Source organism: Aristolochia californica, unplaced genomic scaffold, assembly GCF_029961685.1.
Source record: "Aristolochia californica isolate CCGP_79_NKW_82.1479 unplaced genomic scaffold, dmAriCali1.0.hap1 SCAF_3, whole genome shotgun sequence".
NCBI classification, from domain to species: Eukaryota; Viridiplantae; Streptophyta; class Magnoliopsida; order Piperales; family Aristolochiaceae; genus Aristolochia; species Aristolochia californica.
The window spans coordinates 8,137,745-8,162,488 of NW_027181992.1; the positions used below are offsets into that span (position 1 = coordinate 8,137,745).

The 24,744-nt window shown below is 37.9% G+C and overlaps 3 protein-coding genes across 4 annotated transcripts; 1 reads left to right on the forward strand and 2 right to left on the reverse strand.

Annotated features, from left to right (window-relative positions):
• Nucleotides 1-19: 19 nt before the first annotated feature.
• Nucleotides 20-3,674, reverse strand: LOC137959184 (zinc finger CCCH domain-containing protein 62-like). The gene is made up of 9 exons (XM_068806541.1): nucleotides 3,462-3,674; nucleotides 3,324-3,397; nucleotides 2,614-2,728; nucleotides 1,859-1,920; nucleotides 1,593-1,644; nucleotides 1,367-1,478; nucleotides 1,184-1,282; nucleotides 902-1,029; nucleotides 20-802 (listed from the first exon to the last, which is right to left on the reverse strand). Exons 1-9 carry the CDS (start codon nucleotides 3,632-3,634, stop codon nucleotides 256-258), a joined length of 1,362 nt encoding a protein of 453 aa, XP_068662642.1. The 5' UTR covers nucleotides 3,635-3,674; the 3' UTR covers nucleotides 20-255.
• A 3,960-nt stretch (nucleotides 3,675-7,634) lies between these two features.
• Nucleotides 7,635-11,878, reverse strand: LOC137959316 (uncharacterized). The gene is made up of 6 exons (XM_068806724.1): nucleotides 10,861-11,878; nucleotides 10,646-10,713; nucleotides 10,357-10,540; nucleotides 9,274-9,738; nucleotides 8,144-8,982; nucleotides 7,635-7,919 (listed from the first exon to the last, which is right to left on the reverse strand). The coding sequence occupies exons 1-6, from the start codon at nucleotides 11,876-11,878 to the stop codon at nucleotides 7,635-7,637; spliced, it is 2,859 nt and encodes a 952-aa protein (XP_068662825.1).
• Nucleotides 11,879-13,418: 1,540 nt separating this feature from the next.
• On the forward strand, nucleotides 13,419-24,337 carry LOC137958773 (3-oxoacyl-[acyl-carrier-protein] synthase II, chloroplastic-like). 2 transcript variants are annotated; one of them, XM_068805901.1, is made up of 14 exons: nucleotides 13,419-13,569; nucleotides 13,707-14,169; nucleotides 14,803-15,008; nucleotides 15,168-15,371; nucleotides 15,786-15,896; nucleotides 16,031-16,126; nucleotides 16,219-16,264; nucleotides 16,387-16,466; nucleotides 16,905-16,973; nucleotides 17,086-17,170; nucleotides 18,140-18,294; nucleotides 20,291-20,371; nucleotides 23,454-23,513; nucleotides 23,726-24,337. In XM_068805901.1, the coding sequence occupies exons 2-14, from the start codon at nucleotides 13,788-13,790 to the stop codon at nucleotides 23,840-23,842; spliced, it is 1,692 nt and encodes a 563-aa protein (XP_068662002.1). In that variant the 5' UTR covers nucleotides 13,419-13,569; nucleotides 13,707-13,787; the 3' UTR covers nucleotides 23,843-24,337. The 2 variants fall into 2 exon arrangements, with proteins under 2 accessions (XP_068662002.1, XP_068662003.1); XM_068805902.1 differs by lacking the exons at nucleotides 13,419-13,569; nucleotides 13,707-14,169 and adding an exon at nucleotides 14,569-14,653.
• The last annotated feature ends 407 nt before the right edge of the window (nucleotides 24,338-24,744 follow it).

Here is a 24,744-nt window from a genome sequence, read left to right on the forward strand (position 1 = left end):
CACAATGAGAAACAAGAAGGAAAAAAGGGCGAGAAATTTAATTATATTAGAAGAAAGAATCAAGTTTCTGATGATGTTTGAACAAACTACACATTCCACCCAGCTTAGGCTCAGATTGCATGTAAATTTCTAGACCCAAAACACAAAAAATTGCCAAACAGCTGCACAGATCATACACACACAATCAAAAGAAAAAAAAAACCTCTTTGTGCACACTGGATATGAAATTCTAAGTTCCCAACCTTTGATTCCTCTCTATTCATGCAAAAACATGCAGGCATCTCCATAAAGACACCGCCCTTCCCTATAATAACGACATTCAGTGCGTTTCACAGGGTAACTCTTCTGTGGACAGGAATAGTTGAAGATTGCCAATGGCCTCCTTGGCTGAGCTGTATATTGTAGTGCCTGTCCTTGACAAGTTCTGGTATAGTTCTGGTAATGTCGAGGCGGATTTTCATCTCTTTTTGTGGGAGGGTGCTGATGAACATTATTGCAAAGTTCATCATTGTATTTTGGCGAGTGAGGTCGAACATTGAGGTGTCCAAACTTGTTTGGAACATGGGGTCCATTGGGTAGAGCATGCTGATGCAGTCTTGGGTATTGAGGATAGTACTGTTGTGATTCATCATGTTGAATTGGGTTTGGTGGAGCAGCATAACGTCCTTCTTGGCTTCTGCGTGGGAAATTTTGACACACCCTTTGGTATTGAAGATTGGATTGTGGTAATTCAACCAGTTGAATTGGGTTTGGATGGGCGGCATTATGTTCTTGAATTGTGTTAATCCCTGTTCTCTTTCCCCTGGAATTTGAAAGAATACAAAATGTGACCCATTGAAAACTAACAAATCAACTACGTGAAAGACTGATGAATTTGTTAGAAAGATAAGGATATCCTTACTTTTTTGTGTTATATAGTTTCCTCATTTCCTTCTCTTGAATCCTCAGTCCTCTGCAAGACCTTGCAACGTTTCCCCTCTTGTGCTTCTCAAGCAAAACTCTATTCCTTTCCTCTTCATGAGCCCATCTCTGCTAGTTGAGAAACGAAAAGTAGTGTAAGAAAGTTGAATGTTCACTGAAAATGAGAAACCAAAACCTTAAGAAACTAAATGGAAAAGGAAAGAAAAAACAGAGGAAGAAAAAGAGAAAAGACGATAAGTTGTCTGATTATGATTACACTCACCTGCCTCATAGTTTTGAGCCTATAGAGGTTTCTTCCCTTTATGAGAAGAGGATGAAGAGGAGGCAAAGTGTTCGTTCCTTTGCACCATAAAACTTCAATCTGATCACATTGACAAGATATAGGGAGTAGTTCACAAAATTTGAGCTTTTCAAACCAAAGACGGTACAAAATATTGGAGCTTACAGTGAATGTATGTTGCTGCTTGGCAGCACCATAGCTCTCTTTGACAATACGGCCTGCAATAGTCCTTTTACCACAGGGTGGAGCTGTAGCACACCTTGACACAATGCTATACCTGAAGTAGAAACAGCAATCAAAAAAATAAAATTAGTGTTTTTCACATTTACAGCCAAAAAGGGCTGCTTTTTTTTTTTCCATGCTAGTAAATATGGACACAGAGAGAAGTTACATGTCATAAACATTTTGCTCAAACATCACAACATCTCCTGTACATGCATCACCTGTAAAAAAAGCACCACCTTCTGTTATTAAACAGGAGAAACGAGGAAAAGTGCAAGCTGCTGCAAATAATTATGAATGATATAGAAAAAATGCATATAGCAGATGCTTCAAGATATGACTACTACACACTGAAAATGGACACAAAGATTAATTGCTTGGTTAAGTTTCTCTTTTCAGGCTCGTAAGAAACAAGTTGCATCTCATGATTCATACCTTTGCAGTCCAACACAAAGCTAGAGACAGGGTACTTCACCTCTCCCTCACCATCTTTGACCCTGAACTTACAACAAGGAAAGAGGAGTGAGTGTAATTAACCAAAAATAGAATCAATATTTGTGGCCCAAGAAGATCCTCATCTTACTACTACAATCAAGGAAGAACCTACAAAAAAGAGGAGAAATATGCTGCTCATCGGATGTGCTGCAATTTTCTACCTAAAGAACAAGCAAGAAATCCTTGTTCCAGAATTTGCTTTTGAGGGGGTCCAATTCTGTTATTCTAAATAGTTAAAATGTAGACAAGCGCCATTATCCAACAATAGATAGTGCTGTTCATAAAGTCTCACAGTCCAACTATAGACGTTTTGTGTCCAATTAAATGACTCATCACCACTATTTCTATCAATTTATGCACATAACAGATGCGATTGAACTGATAAAATGCCTGGTAATAAGACAAAGTTTTAAGAAATTTTGGCAGATCCTTTAGGCCTACGTTGATCTGAAGAAGAGATCAAGATAAAGCTAGAGCCAGAGACTCCTGCTTTTAGTCGTGGGAGGAAATACCTCTCAGTGTTACAATAACTATAAGGTGATTAAAATTGACAGCCCGAATTGATGGTAAAGAACAATCATCTCTCAATGGAGTTTGGCTATGAACTCCTCTTCCAAATACATCTTAACCCATGTGATACTTTTCTTTGAAATTGTTGGCTACAACTTCCAATAAGAGTCACTGAAATTACAAACCCAAGATGCTCCTTTATGCGCTCAATGAGGACTTCCTTCTTGCCGGTTAATCTCAACTCGTACTTCCTAAGATATAGCTTACATTGGTTGACTTTTATTTTCTCCCATTGACCACCTGCGAGCATCAAAGTTGAGAGACATCTGTCATTTCTATTTTGCAAGGCCTAAGGAGAATCGGGAAAAAAGTCAACGAAGGAGCTCATTTTAAGAACCTGTAGATAAAAGTGTAAAGAATGTTTTAAGACACAAGCTCGCAACTTGTTCAGTTCTAAGCATCATGAAGCACTTAACAGCATTAGTAAACAGTTGAAAAGTTCTGGAAAACATCACAACGACCAAATACCAGAGTTGTATTCTTTATGATCAAATTCAATATCCTCTACAAGACGTGCAAACACTTGTTGTGGTTTAGGAGACCAAATAAAGAAACAAGACCAAACTAAACAGCCAAGAATCACATTCATCAAAAGCGATCCAATATTGTGTTCCCTCCGTACATTTTCCTCTGAGATTGTTTGTAGCATGTCAATCCTTCATATAGAAGTCTGCCTACAGGAGCTAATCCAATTTACTCAAGCATAAAATATTCCGATAACACTAGTTGCGCCCTTCAAAATAACAGTGTCCGTGGAACAAGTATCTGACTCCGATGATTCTTCTTGAATTTTTTTTTTTATAAAGTTCCAAAACCACTAAAGAAGAAAACCAACCTCGAATAATTTCTTCGACTTTCTCAAAACACTCCTCCGGCTCCTCGTCGCTCCCAGATGCCTCTTTCACAATCCTATCCATATCAAGGCATAAATACAATTCAGAAAACAAAACTTACATCAAACTTGAGTGCTTACCTCGACGTGGATTTCTTCTTCACCGAGAGTTGTAAAAGAGCTGATCGGGTTTCTTCTTCCAGCACATCGTAAGTTGGGTCATCCTCCGAACCATACGAATCGTACTCTTCACTCTCTGAGTCCCCATTCCCGTCATTGTCGTCCATTTCCTGATGATCTCTTTGATCTTTCATTGCAATTACTTTTTTCTCATAAAATGACCATTCTTTTGTGTCTCAACTCCTACAAATAGGAATTGAGCAACTTCTGTTGCGCGGCGTATCGGGCCGCTTAAAAGAAATAAGGCCGTTGAACTGTTTGCCAGAAATTTGAAATTCAAATGAGAACCGAGTGTTCCTGTTTTTCCTAACCCAGTCGGAGATATTGAACAAACGTTTTTACCCAATTAGGAATTAGGGCAAGAATTGCCTCCTTATATGTGAATATTTATTAAATAGAAAAGATGTCAGTACTGATTACTGATCATTTTGAAGAACAAAATGGTGTTTTCGTCTCTGTCTAATATGGATTAATTGCATTTTCTTTCATGTTAGATAAAACATATTTAATTGTTAATTTATAAATTTTTTATTAACATTTAGCATTTATGCTTTCCTAACTAGTGTGGCATCAAACCGAGCCGGTTCGCGAGCGGCTCGAGTTCGGTTCGGTTCCAGCTTGGTTCGATTCGGTTTAGTTGGATCTCAAACCGAGTTCCAGAACTAGATAAGGCTCGTTTAAGTTAACGAGTTGAGTTCAACTGAACCATGGTTCGGTTTGAAAGTTCGCAAACCGGCTCGTTAACTTAATGAGCGGCCCGAGAGGCTAGAGCTAGGAGCGGGAGTCGACGAGTCATCTTTGACTTCGTTCGACCCTTCAACTTCAAGTTCGATATTTTCGTTTTGGCTTTTCGGGAATTAGGGGGAAGAGGGAAGAGGTCACCAAGCAATGGATTCAGAAGGAATTCCATTAGCTAGATTTAATAAATTCAGAGGAGACGACACTAGATCAAGCAGAGTACGCGAGGTCGCCAAGCTATGGATTCTTCCGTTTCAGGCGATGAAGGGCTTCCAAGCCTTTCAAGGGGCCATCTTTCAGTTTCGCGGGATTAGAAAGAAGGAATAGAATCTCTTCTGCCTCTTCGTGTTTTTCGTCGGTAAAGCACAAACTTTTTTTTTTGTGAGGCTGCATTGCCGTCTTCGGTTGATCTCAGATTGTTTCGTTAGAGGCTCTGAGTCGGGCTGACACCCCTACCTGGTCGAGTGTTGTCTCCTTTGTTTCAGCGTGAGAGGAGCACAGAGAAACACATACAAGGGTTTAAGTAGCAATAATAGCATAGTCTAATAGATACTGATTTAGAAAATATTTTAATGCCAAATCTATTTTTTTCTCTTCTAAATTATAACTTGCATAAGTTAACTATTTAATTTTCTAGATGCTGATTGTTCTTCAACTTTATGTCTTAGGTTGTTGGTGATGTGCTAAGGATTCATCAAATACTGACCAATTTAATCAGGTAAATACTACTATTTCTTATTCTTACATGATCTCCTAAGCAAAAACATACATATTTGTACTTTTTGATTTGTTACATCATATGATTCTCTTACTTGAGAACATTTTGTACCTTATTAAGCCTAAATGAATAATCTTTATTTTTTTAGTTGAATAATGGACTTGGGAATTTTGAATGTCAATAATTGTCAGAGAGGTAGAGGAAATGCAAAACTTCTCCTTTTTTTATAGATGAATTATTTTTTTAATAAAATTTATGCATAATTATGCAATTTTTATGAATAATTTTTATGCAGAGTGTAGAGATAATTTTATATATAATATATTTGACATGTATTTTACGCAAAATTTTAAATATAAGTGGAAGCTCGAACTCGGTTAAAATTATTGGGCTTGAGCTTGATAACAATTTTAGGCTCGAGGCTGGGCTGGGCTCGAGCTCGAGTTCGAAATATTTAAATAAAACTCGGCTGTAACATAGGCAGGTTCAGGCTCGGCTCGGCTCGATGCCACCCCTAATCCTAACCATGGAGACAATCTTCGTCACCTTTAATATTTACTTATTTATTTATTCATTTGGACATAACTTAATCGATTCATGTGTTTAGGAACATTTTTAGATCAAAGTAATCTAACATGAATCTTAGTCCCAGTTTGACCTAACTAATTTGTATTATCCTAAAACGAGTTCAAATTAAATCTAACCGATTAAAACAAAACCTGAACAAGATCAGGGTTTTGGAGGGTCTGCCCTAAATAAGCCCAATCCCAGGCCGGGAATCGCATCTTTTGATTTGAAACTTCCTTAATTGTAATGTGACAAATTTCAACAATTATCTTTTGTCTCTCTACAATTTACTTTCCCAATTTAAGGGAGAGTGTAGATTCTCAAGAAGGTCAGAGAACTTCCCTTATACATTTGCCCAACTCTAGGGAATTATGATCGATAACTACTAGATGCAAGCACCTAAACCCTTAAAGGGACTTCAATAATAACTATCAATCAGTTTATTCAAGTCTTGATTGGTTTACGACATAAAGAAATATTTACTTTTTAATTAAGTTCAAAGCTTCTTAATTTGGGTAAAATTATTACATTCCTATACAAAAAATAACTATCATCATGCTCATTATCAAACAAATTTTCTCCTAGAGTCCATTTCTTACTATCTTCATCATTTGCCCCATTCTTCTTCTTCTTCTACATTCTTTTCACTCCCTCCTACTCCATGTTGAATCATGGTACTATTTTAAAAGAAATAAAAATTTGACGATTATTATTTTAAAAAATAATTATTAAAAAAAAGATAATATAATTTTTTTATTAACTATTTAAAAATAATAATTAAATTCTTATTTTCTTTTCTTTTCCTTTTTTCCGCGGGTTCTAATGGACCCTAATGGCACACATGAAATCATTTAAAGGCTCCCAAGCATTAGAAAGTAAAAATATCGGCACTCATTTACCGGGAGACCGAGGGCTTTTCCTGATCTTGATACCCGTGAGTCTCTCTCTTTCCTCTTCCTCGCTTTTCTTGATTACTTCCAGTTTTTATTGCCTGGTTTTCTATTTTTTAGTGGCAATCCCTTCTTTCTGCTTACAAAATGCTTTCTCTCGCCGTCTTCTTCACAATTAAAAGATTCCAAAACATTTTGGAACAATTTCTTCCCATCTATGTTCGGCTGCTCTCTGGCGCTTCTGCCAGGGATAGCTTATAATTTTAATCAGTTTTAACGGCATCTTTAGATCCTCCTCGATTCTTTACGGTTCTCTTTCTTGCTATATATTTTTCAAGATCGTGGTTTCTTGTTTCTCTCTCTAGATTTAGTTTATTTTAAAAATTTTAATTACTGTTCACGAACTTTCGTCAGGCATATCCTATTTTACACGATTCGTGAGTCAGCTCGAGGGCTGGAATTACTAACCCGGGATTCTGAGCATCAGGCGTGTCTGATACGAAATTAGGGTGAGTCGGGACTCATTGACCCGATCCGCCTCTTTATCGTCAGAAAACATCTGAATCAGTGTTTTTTTTCTCTATTTCTTCCTCCATTTCTTCCCTTCCAACCTTGATTTACCATCGATAAGGTGAGTTTCTCGATTAACTCGTAGTACAGGTTTTGATCACTTGCAATTTCAATTATAAATATTTTATTAAAAAAATATAGATGATGGAGTGTACATGTAGTACAGGTTTTGATAATTTTAAATATTTTTTTTAAAATATGTCTTTGGTCTAATGTAATTCATGTTGCTGAAAGGAAGATCATTCAAATAAAAAACAAGATAGATAGATAATTTTTATTTAAAATATAAATATAAAATGTAATATGATTTACAATAGCATAATAAATTTTAATTATTTAATATATTTGAATCTGCTCACTTGCTCATAGGTAATTGGATAAGCAAAGGAGGTAAGACATATTTCTCATTTGTTGTGGGTGAAATGGGTGATGTAATATTTTTATTTGTTAGAACCTCGAATGGCAAAGAGCCGTTGAGCTCTATCGTCGGGAAGACGAAAACGGGAGTAAAATTATAATTCTCATTCCATCGATTTACAGGATATAGATGGGGTTTTAAAGAGTAAGGGGCAAAATAGTAAAATACACTCATTACATAAAAATGAATTAATGAAATAATGAAATAAGTAAAATACATTTCAATACTCCCCCTCAAGGTGGCTTATAAATGTCCTTGACAGCCATCTTGGACAACAAAGAAAAAATGTGAGTAGACGGAAGAGGTTTAGTGAACATATCAGCTAACTGGTATGGAGAACGAATGGGAAGTAACTTGAGGACGCCCAAAGTAACCCGTTCACGAGCAAAATGGCAATCGATCTCAATGTGTTTGGTACGCTCATGAAATGTAGGGTTAGCAATATGTATCGTAGTTTGATTGTCACAGTATAACAACACAGGAGAGTCGACTTTGACGTGAAAATCTTGAAGCAGTTGCTGTAACCAAATAAGTTAACTGGCAGTTGAAGAAAGTGCTCTATATTCAGCTTCAACGGAGGAGCAAGAGACGGTGATTTGCTTTTTGGCCTTCCAGGAGACCAAATAATCACCAATGAAGATGCAAAAGCTGGTAGTAGAGCAGCGAGAATCAAGGCATGATCCCCAATCAGCATCAAAGTAGGCGCGTACCTGCAAGGAAGAAGTAGAAGAAAACAACAAACCTTGACCAGGACTGGTCTTGAGATAACGAAGTAGGTGATGTACTGCCTGGAGATGAGGAAGGCAGGTTGGGCCACAAATTGAGTGAGCTTGTGAACGACAAAGGTAATGTCGGGACGAGATAAAGTGAGGTAAAGTAGTTTCCCAATAAGCCGCCGATAGTGGGTTATATCTGGAAGCAGGTCACCGTCAGTGGCAGTTAAATTAAGCTTGGGATCCATGGGATCACGAGTAGGTTTACAAGTTAGGTAACCTGAGTCTTCAAGTAATTGTAAGGTGTAATGACGTTGAGAAAGCACAATACCAGTCTTGGAGTGAGCAATTTCAAGACGAATGAAGTGCTTAAGACAACCAAGATCCTTGAGCTTGAACTGAGTATACATAAAATGTTTGAGCTCATTAATAACACTAGAGGAAGGACCAGTAAGGATGATATCATCCACATAAACCAATAGTGCAACAAAGGAGGAACCATGACCTTTGGTGAAGAGAGAGTAATCAGATTTCGATTGGAGAAAGCCAAAATTGATTAAAACATGAGAAAATTTGGAATACCATTGCCGCGAAGCCTGTTTGAGGCCATAAAGGGACTTGTGAAGCTTGCAAACGAGTTTGGTGGAAGAGGGAGAGGACTCCCCCTGTCGAAGGTAGCCAAGAGGAAGATCCATATAGATTTCTTCAAAAAGATCACCATGTAAAAAGGCGTTGTTGACATCAAGCTGAGCGAGATGCCAATCGTGAGAAGCAGCAAGGACAAGAAGAACCTTCACAGTGACTAATTTGGCCACTGGAGAGAAAGTGTCAACAAAGTCCAAACCCTCTTGTTGAGTGTAGCCTTTAGCTACCAAACGAGCCTTATATCGCTCAATAGAGCCATTAGAATTAAGTTTGATTTTATAGACCCATTTGCAGCCATTGGTATGTTTATCAGGAGGTAGAGGAGTGACGGTCTAGGTATTGTTGGCTTCCAGGGCGGCCAACTCATCACGCATAGCCAACCTCCAGTCAGGACATTTCACGGCTTGGTGATAGTACTGAGGTTCAACTTGAAAAGATAGGTTGAGTACAAAATTTCTGTGCGAATCAGAAAGGGCATGGTAAGAAATGGAATTAGAGATTGGATAAGACGTACGGGATGAAGCAGAGGATGAAGAGCCTGTAATTAAATTGCACTGATAATCCTGTAGGTAATGAGGTGGATAAGTCGCCCTAGTAGATGTTCGAAGAGGAGCAACAACGAAGGAGGAAGGAATAAGTGTAGGAAGAGTAGGAGGTGAGGGATCATCAATTGGAACACCAGAAATAACTGGAGAATCATGAAGGGGGGAAGAATCAAGGTCAGGAAAAGGCGAAGCGTGGAGGGAGGAATGAGGCAGAACGAAATCAGGAAAGGGGTCAGTAAGTTGAGTTGAACTGGTAATAGTATGAAAAGGGAAAACTTCTTCATGGAACACGGCATCTCTTGAAAGAAAAACTTGGTGAGTCTCAACATCATAGAATTTATAACCTTTCACACCAGCTGGATAACTAAGAAAAACACAAACCCGAGCACGTGGGCGGAACTTGGGGTGATGAGTAGCTAAGGTGAAAACAAAAGCTAAACAGCCAAAAACACGAAAGAGGGAATAATCAGGAGAGTGGTTATAGAGCAAATGAAAGGGTGTGTTGTGTTGCAAGAGGGGAGAAGGAGTTTGGTTAATCATGAAGGCCGCAATGAGAATACACTCGGTCCAAAAAGAGACAGAAATGCGTGATTGAAAAAACAAGGACCGAGCCACATTCAAAAGGTGTTGATGTTTTCTTTCAGCAATCGAGTTTTGTTGAGGCCGTTCAACACATGAAAACTGGTGCAAAATGCCGTGAGCGTGAAAAAAATCAACAAAGGATAACTCAGGGGCATTATCAGATCGAATTTTTTTGATTTTGGCATTAAACTGCGTAGAAACCATGTTAAAAAAACGTGGTATCACAGAAATAGTGTCAGATTTAGTCTTCAATAGATAAATCCAAGTAAATCGAGTACAATCATCAACAAGAGTTAAGAAAAAACGATGGCCAGTATAAAAGACAGTTTGATATGGTCCCCAAATATCACAGTGCACAAGATCAAAAGGAAATTTTGATAAATGATTATGGGATTCAAAAGATAGTCTACGTTGTTTAGCAAGAAGACAAATATAACAAGGATCTGCTTTGTGTAATCTAGTTACATCACAGTGCAACTGATCCTTCAAAAAATCAAGTCGCTTGAAAGAAATGTGTCTTAGCCTATTATGCCAAACATGGGCAGAAACATTGTTAACAAAAACATGAGAAGCAGAGGGCAAATGTTGAGCACGGAGGACATAGAGATCTTGAACTTTGTCACCCTTGCCAATCGTCCGCTGGGTGGAGAGATCCTGGATAACAAAACAATCAGGAAAGAAACTTACTGTAAGGCCAGAAGCAGTAACTAAAGTATTAACCGAGATTAAGTTGAATTTGAATTGAGGAACAAATAGTACGTCTTTAAGTAGAAGGTGAGAATGTAATTTAATATCACTAGCAAAACGGACTAAAAGATGATAATTATCTGGCAAAGTAACGATAGTATGAGGAATAACATGCAAGGAGATAAAAACATGAGCTTGAGAGCAAATATGTCAAGTAGCTCCGGAGTCGACAATCCATAATGGAGTGGAAGAACTTAGAGAATGTAAGGATACAAAAAAACAAGTACCTGCCAAGCAACTGTATGTAGAAGAGTCTAGAGCAGTGGTGACATTTGCTGAGCTACTCAGTTGTGTAGAAAGCATGGATATGAGCTGCTGACATTGAGTGGGGTCCAAATTCTGAATAAAACCCCCGACAGAATAAGAACCAGGGCGAGCATCAGCAAGGGAAACTTGATAAATAGCAGCAGGAGAATTTTGCTTGGTGTTGAATGTAGATCCAAACGGATAGCCATGGAGCTTGAAGCAACGAGAGATGGTATGACCTGTAATCTTGCAGTGGGTACAGTAATACTTGTCCTTGTTTTGATTCCGAGGAGCACTGGAATTCTGAGTCCGGGTAGTATGGTAAGGCGGAGGGCGTGGAGCATTGTAACCTCTGTCGTTGTTGTTCCCAGATTTACTAACCTCTGTCTTGTCAGATTTAACTGCAAACGCCATTGTGTCAGTGGGAGCATTCGAACCCGAGGCATGAGTAGTTCGTTGTTGTTGTTCCTCTTGGACAACCAAAGAAAAAACACGGTTAAGAGGGGTCATCAGATCCATGAGGAGCAACTGACCACGAACATGGGAGAAAGAGTCGTCAAGACCCATTAAGAAGGACATGATATACTCCATATGGTGGTGATCATTAAGATTTGTAACGTCACCGCAAGAGCATTTCCCACAAGAACAATGAGGACGGTAGTTGCACAGTTCTTCCCAAATGGTTTTCAATTTGGTAAAATAAGTACTAACTGAATCCTTGTCTTGACGCAAGTTCATCAATTCTCGTTTATGCTGAAAAATACGAGGGCTGTTCCGCTGTTGAAAACGATCCCGAAGATCGAGCCCAATTTCTCGGGCAGATGCAGCAAAGATAACACTCGCAGAGAGTTCCTTGGAGACGGAATTTAAGATCCAAGAGATGACCATATAGTTGTTCTGGGTCCAGGAGTTGAGCAGAATAGGATCAGCACTGGGAGGTTCAAGAATGAAGCCATCGACAAAACCGACTTTGTTCTTCACGGATAGGGTGATTAACATCGCACGGCTCCAACTGGTGTAATTTTCGCCGGTAAGCAGCTGGGAGACAAGGACTTGCCCGGGGCTGTCCGAGTGGTGAATATAATACAGATTCGATGATTCATAAAAAACCAAACGAGCCGAACTGGTATGTAAACCAGAATCTGAAGATGAATAAGTCTCCATAGAGCACTGACCACCAATGCAACTCCATTTGTTTTTTTTTTTTACCAGATCTGCCACCAAAGCTCTTCAAAATAAATCGAATCCGTTTCCGCGACTTCAGAATCCAACATCGAGCTCGAAAAAAAATTCGAGCAAGAATAATCCACAAAAAATACCCAAAGTGGCCATTGCCCTCGAGAGTTTTAAACCAACAGAATCCTCACCTCTCGGCCAACCAAAGAAGGCCAGAGCGATCCAACCAGCGCTCGCCCAACCAGAGAAGGCCAGAAGGAGAACCAACGCGACCCTCTCGGCGCTGGAAACGATGCCTCTTCAAGGAATCAAGGAAGACGCCCAAAATCGGCGCCCAAAAACCAGAAAACGAACGTAGCAAGAAAAAAAAACCCAACCTCTCGACGGAATTCAGAGGAAAAATAAATGGGAACGGAAGCTAACCTCTTTGCCGGGAATAACCACCGGAAGCAAGACGCCAAAAATACCAGAAGAACTTCCCAATAGCTTGAATCGCAGAGTCCCGTCCGAATAGAGGGCGGAAACCCCTTTGTCGGAAATAATGGCGAAACCGTCGGAAAACGGTAGTCGAAAAGAGAAAGGAAGAGCCGTCGTCGGAAAGAAAATCAGAAATGGCATATCGTCCGCTCTGATACCATGTTAGAACCTCAAATGGCAAAGAGCCGTTGAGCTCTGTCGTTGGGAAGACGAAAACGGGAGTAAAATTATAATTCTCATTTCATCGATTTACAGGATACAGATGGGGTTTTAAAGAGTAAGGGGCAAAATAGTAAAATACACTCATTACATAAAAATGAATTAATGAAATAATGAAATAAGTAAAATACATTCTAATATTATCTAATTTAAAATATAGAAAAAGAAAATAGTCAAAAATAATTTGTTGCTGGGAAAACTAAATTTCCTTGAAACTCCCTGGAGATTGATTACGAAATGCTCTCGCTGTCTAGTATTCGCAGGGCATTGAGGTCTTGCGAGCCACTGACGCGGACTCATGAGAAATTGAGAACCCTTTTTACATTTTAATATACATTTACGAAAGTAACGTACGGAGAAATTGCTGGAACGTCACACGCAGGCAAAAAAATTAGAAAAAAACTGAAACGTCACATGCTACATTGGAGTTAATAAGATGTGTTATTCGCAGCTCCCGTTTTGTTTATATTTATCTCTCTGCACTCTGTCATATATTTCGACTGGGAAAAAAATTTGAATTATGCAGCATTTATTTGTACAGGATTTTTTTTTTTTTTTTAGCATTTGATTCAAAAATTGGGATCCTGACATCCTGCATCCCACATTGTTGCAGATAAAAAAAATTAAAAAATTAACAACTCCATTTCCATTTTCTGAATATCCTCTCAGAGATCCCCTCGTGCGTTTGTCCGCTTTTTGTGTCGGAAACATTTTCATTTTTGTGCCGTCTCCCTCGCTGATTTCGACAGCGGAGCTACGGTTCGAGGACGTTTTTTCTCGCTTTCGGAGAGAGATCGATGACTCATATTTGCTGTGAGGTTGACCTTTCATCGCTTCTTGCGGGGTTTCTCTCGGATTGAAGATCAATATCTTTTCTTTCTGGAGGAACCCAGTAAAATCCATCACATTTTGTTCGTGCGGAGCCTGTTTTTCTCTCACCAGATCGCGTTTGCAGGACTAGAAACCTCCTGATCGCCGTCTTCTTTATCTGGGTTGTCCATTCGGGCCCTGGCTTTCTGGCCTTCTTTCAGCTTCAATGGCGGCCCCTTCAGTTGCTTCTCCTCTCTGTACATGGCTAGTAGCTGCATGCATGTCCGTGGCTTGCGAGCAAGAAACTTCTCCGAGAATCTCTCTGTTTTCATCTTCCAAGAGGTTGAGCAGTTGGGCACGGCGCAGGAGAGTAGTGGCCAAGGTGGGTCGGGAGAGTTTCGCTACCGGTTTGATTTCGTCTTTCTGCGGATCCAAGTTCCAGGGGCTTATGAATTCATGCATGGCTCTTGAGCCGTGTGAAGCTTATCACAGCTCAAGCAAATGGTCATCCTCCTCTTTATTGTTTGGCGAAAATGGATTTTCTTTGTTCGGATCAATGATGGGGTTCACTCAACGGCAAGACAGGGTCAATCCTGCTGCAGCCTCAGGTAGATTTATCGAATTTGGGCTGAGCAGTCTTTTGTTTCTTATTTGTGCTTGCGTGTTCTTCTCTCCTGTGAATCCAGAACTTGTTGATAAAAATATCTGCTAAAGGTTTTTGAGCAACCGTTTGGATTTATTGTTACGACTATTGTTTACCTATTTCTGTTTGCAAATATTGACGCGGGGGGGTGGGCGGGCTAATGTATGCCGATGGGGAGATTTACTGATACGACTCTGGATTGTGGTGCTAAGGTGGTCTTACCTTAGCAACCCCAAACGTTAAAACATGACACCAGTTTACCCATTGTAGTCGCCGATGAGCAGTTCTGCGTTATGAGTACTTAGAATTATACGCTTTATTACTTTGTTATCTGCATAATTTCTGATGAGCTTTAATCTATCACATTTCATATGCAACATTTTCTTGGGATATCTCGTGGGAGATAAAGGTTGCAGGCTTTTACTACTTTGTAGCTGATCCGAGTGAAGGTTGAGGATTTAATTGGCATTCCTTGACTAAATGTTACTGTATTTGTTTATTATCAAATTAGTTACTAAAAGAATGACCAGTGAGTTTCATTAAGGATATTCACTATTTTATTTTCAGCTTATGTGGTATTACATTCTTGGTTTGTCAGGAAAAGCCATGGCTGTGGCTGTAGTGCCCTCAAAGGAAGTTACAACAAAGAAGAGAAGTCTTGCCAAGAAAAGGAGGGTTGTTGTGACTGGGATGGGTCTTTTAAGCCCTCTGGGTCATGAACCTGATGTGTTCTACAATAATCTCCTCGATGGTGTGAGTGGCATAACTGAGATTGAAGCCTTTGAATGTGCCAACTTTCCTACGGTATGGTATAATCTTACCCATCATAGATGTTCATCTTGTCGCATCTGTTGTATTGTTTTAATTTTATGAAATATGCTTCTTCAATTTTTTTTTATGTTGGCTAACCTAGATTATTACCATTTCAAAAAATTACAATAATTTATTCGTATTTTGGTACAGAGAATTGCAGGAGAAATCAAATCTTTTTCAACTGATGGATGGGTTGCCCCAAAACTTTCTAAGCGAATGGACAAGTTCATGCTTTACATGCTAACTGCAGGTAAGAAAGCTTTGGCAGATGGTGGCATGACAGAGGAGTTTATGAAGGCTCTGGACAAAACCAAATGTGGGGTTCTCATTGGCTCTGCAATGGGCGGAATGAAGGTACTCAACTTAGACTTTGCAAACCAATGCATGGACTATGTCATGTCCTTCTAATAGTTTGGGTATTACTCCAAACATTTTAAAAAGATATATGAATAAAAAAAAATTGACGTTTAATATCTTTTTTGTCGCTTGCTCATTAATTTGACTTAGCATCCTGAAAAAAAAATGATGAGATAAGAAAATTGAATGACTCCAGTTATTCTGAATGCTAAGGATAGTCAAGTGGAGCACTTGAGGTGTTTTATGATTTATCTGATCTAGGTTTAGGCTGTTAATTTTTTAATATTTCATTAGTTACTTGAAGACCAAGAACATGTATATGTCTTTGCTGTAAATATGATTACTGTATGGTATACCTTGTGGTTCATGGTTATTAGTATCCATTCATGTTCGATACTGAAATTGATATAGGTTTTCAACGATGCAATAGAAGCTTTAAGGATCTCTTACAAGAAAATGAACCCATTTTGTGTTCCCTTTGCAACTACTAATATGGGCTCCGCAATGCTTGCAATGGATCTGGTGAGCTCTTATTAGATAACTGAGAACTAAATTTCTTTTTTTTTATTCTTTTTCTTTTCTTCTTCTTCTTCTTCTTCTTCTTCTTCTTCTTCTTCGTCGTCGTCTTTCCATCTTTACTTACGGTGTGAGTTCAGGGATGGATGGGGCCTAACTATTCAATTTCAACTGCTTGCGCCACTAGCAATTTTTGTATATTGAATGCTGCAAATCATATTATCAGAGGTGAAGCTGTAAGTTACTTGTGCATTTGCTTTTCATTGGTCAATGGTTTAAATATTTTACCTACGTGTAGACCTGTTGTTGACTCTGAAAATACTTGCAGGATGTGATGCTTTGTGGTGGTTCTGATGCAACAATCATTCCTATTGGTAATGACACCTTTGCTTTGTATTGTAGATGGCATCTTGATTATCATTTGTGAATGCATATGTGGACAAGTACACATCAATGAGATGCTGACTTGATATTATGATTTTGGTCATATGTGCAGGCTTGGGAGGTTTCATAGCATGCAGAGCACTCTCCCAGAGAAATGATGACCCAACTAAAGCATCTCGACCATGGGATACAGTATGTAGATATTGCCGTTTGATTTCCGTTCCTTTCTTTTTCATATTGATCTGAAAACCTTTTTTACTTCAGAGGATATGGTTCTATCTGGGAAAGTCATTCCCTGTAGAAATTAGTGCTTGTGATGAGCTTCTCTTGTGCATTAGAATTGTTAAAGGAGACTTTTACAATTTCAGAAAGCAATTCCAAGTAAGAAAGTTGACATTTAAAATCACATTCTTGTCGATTTACAGCTGAAATAACATTAGACAGGAGTTTCATCTAAAAAGTCTTGTGCTATGTCTTTGTTAAATATAGCCAAATTTTATGAGTTAATCTGATTTTCAATGGTTCATACCAAAGTTATACTCTGATTCTCCAAAGCTATTCTCTGAGTAATATCATTCCTCAAAGTTCAAATACTTGGTTCTGATTTTGACCTGCTTGCTTGGTTGACAGGAGCGTGATGGTTTTGTTATGGGAGAAGGAGCTGGGGTCCTACTTTTGGAGGAACTAGAACATGCCAAGGTTTTCCAATTGTCTATGTACATCAATAGCTCAGAATAGCTTTTCAACATAATCCACATTATTCTTTCTTATTTTCTCATCTTCTAATCTTGTAACTTTTTGGACCTTGCAGAGAAGAGGTGCAACTATCTATGCAGAATTTCTTGGAGGAAGCTTCACCTGTGATGCTTATCACATGACTGAGCCTCATCCAGAAGGTATAGAAGCATAAATCATTTGTTGTTGGCTGGGACGGCAGCCAGGTGGGAATATGATGGGGTCCTAAACTTGACTTGTGACCCACCCAAGCCCGTAAAGGATGGCAGTGGGTCGGGTCAGAGTTGGGCTTAGGGAAACCTGATCCAGCCCCAACCCTGACTGATCCCCGCAAACCTGTCTTGTGGATCTGTTCCTGCGAAAACCCTTGACATGTTTGGATTTTCAACCTTGTGTCTACCAACTCATTGGCAAACTCTGTCACTGTCCCGGTCCCGTGAAACCTGTCGGGTTCTGTTAATTTCTTTGGGTTTCCGCAAACCTCCCATCCCCATCTGGCTCATGCACACCCAAACAATGCTACTCATATACGGTTCCTTGTTTTATTATTTCAATTTTTTTTACCTTTTATACTGTCATCTGGAGTAAGATAAGGGGCATGTTTCTAAAATAAATTAAATATTTATATATCTCAGACCCTTGACAGGTCTGGCAGGCTTTTAGGGTTAAACCCATCACCCTGACCGTGTGCAGATTTTTAAGGGGAAATCCGTCCCTCTGTCTGGGGTAAAACGAGAGCCATCCCACCCTCAAGCAGGTCCAGTTAGAGTGGGTTCCCCATTTGACCTGCCTGATTGACATCCCTAAACCCTGTCGAGTGCTACAAAACCATATTATTTTAAAGTTTGATGGTTTTTCCGAATTACATAAACCCCCCTTATGTATGTATACATGTAACTGTGTATGAATGGATGTATTTTGTGTCAATCTATTTATGGCTGTTGATTAATGTTTTAGGGATGAGTTTTACATAACATGATCACTGCCCCTACATTGCTTCTTTTTCCAAATTGATCCTTGTTTGCTGAGGTCAAAACCTAAACTCCTGCACTAAATAAAATTGGTGTGTGTAGTTTCTTGATTACCCTGCTCTACTGCTACCACTGATTGTGAAAGCGGATTTCATTCAGGCACGGGGGTCATTCTCTGCATAGAGAATGCCTTATCTCAAGCCGGGGTGCATAAAGAAGATGTTAACTATGTAAATGCTCATGCTACGTCAACACAAGCTGGTGATTTGAAAGAATATGAGGCCCTGATCCGCTGCTTTGGACAGAACCCCGAGGTATGTATGTCGGTGACTAACTAGTTTACTTAGTTTGAGCATCAACTATGATTTACATTTGGTGCTGAAGGCCACCAGGTTTCATCCAAAGCGTGTGGTTTTGCCTGTGAGAAGCAAACAGGAAAATAACTGCACTGGAAACTTTTTCATTTGAACAAAATGTTGTTGTTTTTGCCCCACATTTTTCTTATGAGAATAACTTTATCTTGACTTTTATCGCTTTAAGGAAAACAAGAGATGTATTGGTCTGTCTCTTAAATGTGATGTGTAGGACAATAGGATGGGATTCATACTTGTCCCACCTAGGAATGGAAATGGCTTACTATGAAAATATGAATTTAATGAGAAAAGAGGAGAGAGAAGAGAAAATAGAGAGAGGAGAGGAAAGAAGAGTGCATCAGTTCTGCACTTAATGGGGGAGAAATCAATTCCCTTTTCTATTTAATAATCACTTTAGTGAAAAATAATCATAGTTACAAAAATGCCCCTCTATCCTAAATTTCCTATAACTCACTAAATACTACTAAGAATGACATGAAATTGAACCATATAGTTCTAGCTAGATTACTAGCTTATTGCTACTCCTAGAGATCATATGACAAAAGTGAAATGACAAAACTACCCTTACATGTGTTTCAACAGTTACATTTTGGTTCAGGTCAATTTCTAGCCTTTCTATTAGGCTGACCAAGCATCACATATTGATTCTTGTTTGTTTAAGCGGAGTCACAATAAGTGGTAAAAAACGTAGAAATTAGTGGTAAAAAAAAACAACTTTCTCTTAGTAAAATTTCCATTTTATTTTGTATTTGAATGATGAAAATTTTCAAATAGAATTTAATTTTTAAATGTAATGGAATTTATAAAATGTTAATCTGTTTTTCGGTGAAAGTTTTTCCCCTGGGGGCATGAAGATGTCCTGTGGGAATTATTACAAGAAGTACTTTCTTTTTCTATGAATTTTGGCTGGTTTTGGATAGATTAGATGATCAAACAGAACTAAGATGTTGGGGTACCATTCTGCTTATTATATGCTAACTCCTTTTAGCAGAACTTCAAATCAATTCTGTTTTTGTGTGTGTGGGATAGGCAATGGCTACTGGAATGAATTGCACCACATGTTTTTTGTTGTTGCTGATTTCATGAGTCTTCATAGATGCATGAGATAAAAAATAAATGTAGAATAGGAACAAATCAAGTTTTAAGGCATTTAATTCAACTTGAAAGGTTAAATTAATAACTGAGTGCACCCAATTTAGGTGAACTTTGGTCCATGTTCCTTTTTTCTGTGTGTGCATATATATTTGTTGATATGTGTATCTAATTTATATTTTCTAGTATCAATTTGGTCTTTACCTGTTTTAAAGCAAATTTTTACAATTTATGTGAAATTGCATCTGTTCTGTCAGATGTCTTTGGTTGTTAAATTATTTATAAAACCAGCATGAGGGCCTTCAAAATATGGGGAGAGCACTATAAACAGGTATACAATTTGAGATGTATGAAGATAGTACGGTCAAGTACCCTTTGTTTTCACATAAGTTTGTTTTAGGTACTAACCAGTTTATAAAAAAAAATTGCATTGTCATGATGGGCTTCAGATTGGAATTGGCAACCATTGTCTTCAGGGTTAAGTCAATGATCATAAGTTTCAGGATGGTGGCTGCTAGTGAGTTGGTGATTGTGGGGCTCTGTACTAGCATCATAGAGCTCCTTAGACATAGGGCATAATTGCTTTCTTAGCTCTTCTGGTGCCTGGCAATTTGGTTTGGTCCACATATTTGTTTCATGTTTTTCCTTTATTCTGCGAAGAGTGTGGCTAATCTAGCATTCTCCATGTATTGTCCCTTTTTTTCTCTTAACAATTTTTTCTTTCTCATTGTACTAGATAAAAGAAAAGGAAAAGAAAAGCTTATTGTTTTGATAAATGGAAACTTGCATAAATATTTTGATCTGGTTATTGGGTTTTATTGATTCTATGATGTAACATTTGCAGCTCAAAGTAAACTCTACAAAATCTATGATTGGGCACCTATTAGGAGCAGCAGGTGCTGTTGAAGCTGTTGCAACTGTGCAGGTGAGAAAGTTTAGGTTTTCTATATTTATTTTGATCTCTGACAGAATGTCTTTAATGATTTGGGAGACAATGAAAGAAAAGGAGAGTAAAAAACAAAGCAATGTTTTAAGCCTTCAGTCTCTCCTTGAATGACCCGCCTCTTCTTAGAGTTTTCTTTTTTGCCCCTGGGCATAATGAAATTGCTTTTGAAAAAAAAGTGTGGCAGTGTTGACTAAATATGGTGAGTTGGTTATCTTGTCTTCTTTTTAACTGTACTGACATCTCATAGTTAGTCCCCTAATGATATATATCGGCAGACTCAAATCATAGTCACGAAGTTTGCCGGTAACTGAGTCCTCTTGGTTGCCGAGGAGTTTCCATTTGCATTTATTACAGTCCACAAATTTTATATTCTACTTAATTAGAAATAGTATTGGTGATTCTAGGTTATATACATTTTTTTTTTTTTTTTGAAATGATGCTGAAGGTTATATACATTATTATTGACACTTTTATATTATAAACACATAGGTTCAATTTTATAAAATTAATATCACTCAAGGTTATGAAACCTATTATTGACACTTCTAAATTATAAACACATAGCTTTAATTTTGTAAAAGTAATCTCACTGCTATAGATTGTTGCGAAGTTGGGTCCAAGGCTCATCCCAAAATGACTAGCCAATTAAGGAAGTTTCTTTCCTAACAAATAAACTCAAGATCTTTGTACTTACTAATCCATGTGGGACTATTCCTTAACACTCCCCTTCACGTGTAGGCCATCTTTTGTGGCTCTACAAGTGGGTAATTTTGGTGTAGGCCCTCTTTTGTGGCTTTATAAGTGGATAATTTAGGTGTAGACCCTTTTTTGTGGCTCTACAAGTAGATAATTTAGGTGTAGGCCCACATATGAGTACCTGCTCTGATACCATGTGAAGTTGAGTCTAAGGCTCATTACAAAATGACTAGCCAACTTAGGAAGCTTTTTTCCCAACCAATAAACTCAAGATCTTTGTACTTACTAATCCATGTGGGACTATTCCTTAACCTTGTAATCACTTATTTGATAGTTGTTATTTTTTTTCAGTTTATTTTGATTTTTCCAATAAGTTTATTACTAGTTGGGAGGTAAAAGACAAACAAATGCAGCAGTTATTATCCTTTTGAACATCAAGAAGAGATTGGGACATTTCCCTTTGTTTTCATTTTTTGTGGTTGTGTTGGTGGGGTAGAGAGTTCAGAAGGTTTTGTGTTTTTTTTTTTTTTTGCATATTTCAAATATTTGATCTGAGAATTGCTGTACTCAAGAGTGTTTCTGTTGTTTGAGGGGCCTTTGGGGTCTTTGTTCTGATTGTTCTTAGATGTTATATTTTATAGAGCATTGACATAGGTCAAGTTTTCTCAAATGGGTGTCAGTCAGGAAGAAAAGGAAGAAGAAGAAGGGCTCGAAGTGAAGATGGCCTGATCTGGTAGGCAAGACAAGGTAGTGAACAAAGATAAATTTCCATTTCTTTTCATTTAGAAAGGAATTTAGACTCCAAGAGGATGGGAAAAATCAGCAAGTTCTGCTCTCTCTAATATTGAGTTATTGTTAGGTGGGTAGTGATAATTATATCCCAATTCCAGATGGTCTCCACCTAAAATACTTCATTTAGAGGCTGGTTGTGTTTGCTGTAGTACAGATTTTGTTGAAAGGCAAAACTCTTTATAGGTTAGATCATTTGCATTGGATTTCAATTGGACAATCAGGATAGGCCTACTGCTGATGGGATGTAGAGTTGTATGAAGAAAGATTTGAACCACTAGAGGAATGAAGTGTTAAAATGTTGGAAACTTTTGCATTATTTTGCAACGAGGTAAGGGCTGTGCTTCTTTTGTATTTATTGATGTTTTAGTTTTGTCTGCTTGTTTTGTTTGTATTCTCTCCCTCTAGTACTGGTTTACCCCTCCATTTGGGCTTCTTAATGAGTTCTCTCTTCTCATTTTGCTCAAAAAAGGGAAAAAAAAAAGAATAGTAAAGGCTGTGAAAATGAAGCTAGGGACATGTTCATGTGGAAAGCATGATACAAGTTAACTGGTTATTTGATGTTGTTGTTTGACTAGTTGGTGATCATCTTCATTCCAGATCCTGCTAGACCAAAGCATAATATAACCATTTTTCACATTACTTAATTTATTGCATGTTTATTTAACCAGTTTCCATATTTATTTTGTTTTCTTTTTGATGCCCAAATCTAGGAGAAACTCGTTCATGATATTTATTAATTTAACTTAATCAACTTTGAGTTTTCTAACTTGATACATTTTGGGATGTTAGAGAGAGAACTCTTAATTAAAAGAGTCGGCTAAAAATGGCAATTGATCTATAATTGCCAATTGCTAGAAGCGAGTAGTATAAATATGAACCGACCTATAATTGCTATTATGAAACAAACATGAAAAAGAGCAGCAGAATCTTTACCATATATTTAATGTGAGACTTTTGCTCTTATTTGATAGTGTGTTTTTATATATTTTTTTAATTTTAAAATGAAATTTGTTTTTCTTATTGGTAAATGAAAGGGATAAACTTCTGAGATTAAAAAAGTTGGATGGCTTTCTCTAGTTGTAAGCAATTTACATGATCAACCATCTGATTACCAAGCCCCTATACTGTCTAAGATGATTGTGCAATGTTTATCCTCTAGAAACTGTACCTCATTGCCCACTGAAAATTCATCACAGGAATAGATTTTCATATACTTTTCTGATATATAAAGTCCACCTGCAGCGCCTTAGACCATAGGGAAACCTTTAGATTTTCTTTTCAGAGGTCTCCATTGCAAAGGACTCAATCAATGACTAAAAACATATAGAATTAATACTTGCTGACTTCTATTAATTTTTATTGCAATAAAATCTGACAATCCGTAGTGTGTTTGTGGTGCTGCCTACTGGATATGTCTACTATTGGGTGTTAAGGAGTCTTTTCTCACTGTCTTGCTTTGTTTATCTTGAACCTTCATTAGTTCAAAATTCATGTTGTTTCAACTTTAGTCATCTTTAACAATAAATTTGATGTAATCTATGATATTCTAATTGTGAGTTCTGGATTCTTACAGGCGATAAGGACAGGATGGGTACATCCAAATATCAATCTGGAGAACCCTGATCATGGTGTGGTGCGTTCTTTTCTCTCTTCTCTCTCATATGCTGTAAGAGTAAATCTTCTGATTGTTGCCTGTCTTTTGCTTAATTTTTTGAAGGGACTCGAGTGTATAAGATCGTGTAGTGGGCATAGGCTAATGCCCAGAAACCTTAGCTTGGAACGTCCAATTCCTATCTTTGTTGTTCTTGAATAATGGTTGTCTGCTTTACACTTATTTGGTTTCAGGACACTAAGTTGCTGGTGGGGCCAAGGAAGGAGAAGCTGGACATAAAAGTAGCGTTATCTAATTCGTTTGGGTTTGGTGGTCACAACTCTTCTATCCTTTTTGTCCCGTACAAGTAAAATTTTGCCGAGGAATTTGAGCCACTGAGTTACAAGCAAGGAAAACAAAACGTCTGAAAACAGCGCCTTACATTGATCCTTTTAAAATAGACGACCCCAGGCCAAGGCCTGCAGTGCAATGCTGTGAACGGAGGCAGAAGGCTCATCTTTGTTCAGCTTCTTGCTTTTTGATAGATACATGATAACGAAAGAAGCTACTGATTAGATTCGATGAACTATGTAAAGATTTGGAGGAAAGAAAGGAGAAAATCATATTTTGATGAGATCCGAGCTAGAAAGTTCTTTGATATTGAATTATGGGGCAGCCTCACATATGTTTTTTAGCTGCAGAATGGCTGCTGCAATCTACCATTGATTGCACTAGAATCCTTGAGCCAGATGTTTTGGATTGTAATACTGAACATGTATCTTCTATTGTAGAATTTTAATGGTTCGGAAACTGCTTTTTATCTTTTGGTATGAAAGTAAGCCAAGGATGGTAATAATGTTGTTAAGTCGTGGAACTTAATTAATGCCTTACGTTGAATCGGTATGCGGATTGACCTATTGACTGTAATTTCATTAAGGGAAGTTTGAGGATTTTACTTTTGTATTGCGGTTGTCCTAGTTTTATCTTTATATTTGGGGGTGTCGCTATTAAGGATCTTAGTTGCGGTTGAGAGAGGTTAGAGGAAAAAAAGTACTTTAGTGTGTGCGTTTTGTTTTGTAAACTATTTCATTTTTACGGAAGATATGACATAGTCTCACCTAGAGGCGAATGTATATAAATTTTGTGTTTTTTCGCGTTTGTTTTTTCTTTTTAAGTTATTATTATTGTTCTCGTTAGGTTTGAATTAGGATGTTTAATTCCTAACAAATGTAGCCATCAGTTGGTGGATGAAAAGAAGATAACCGAAGCCATT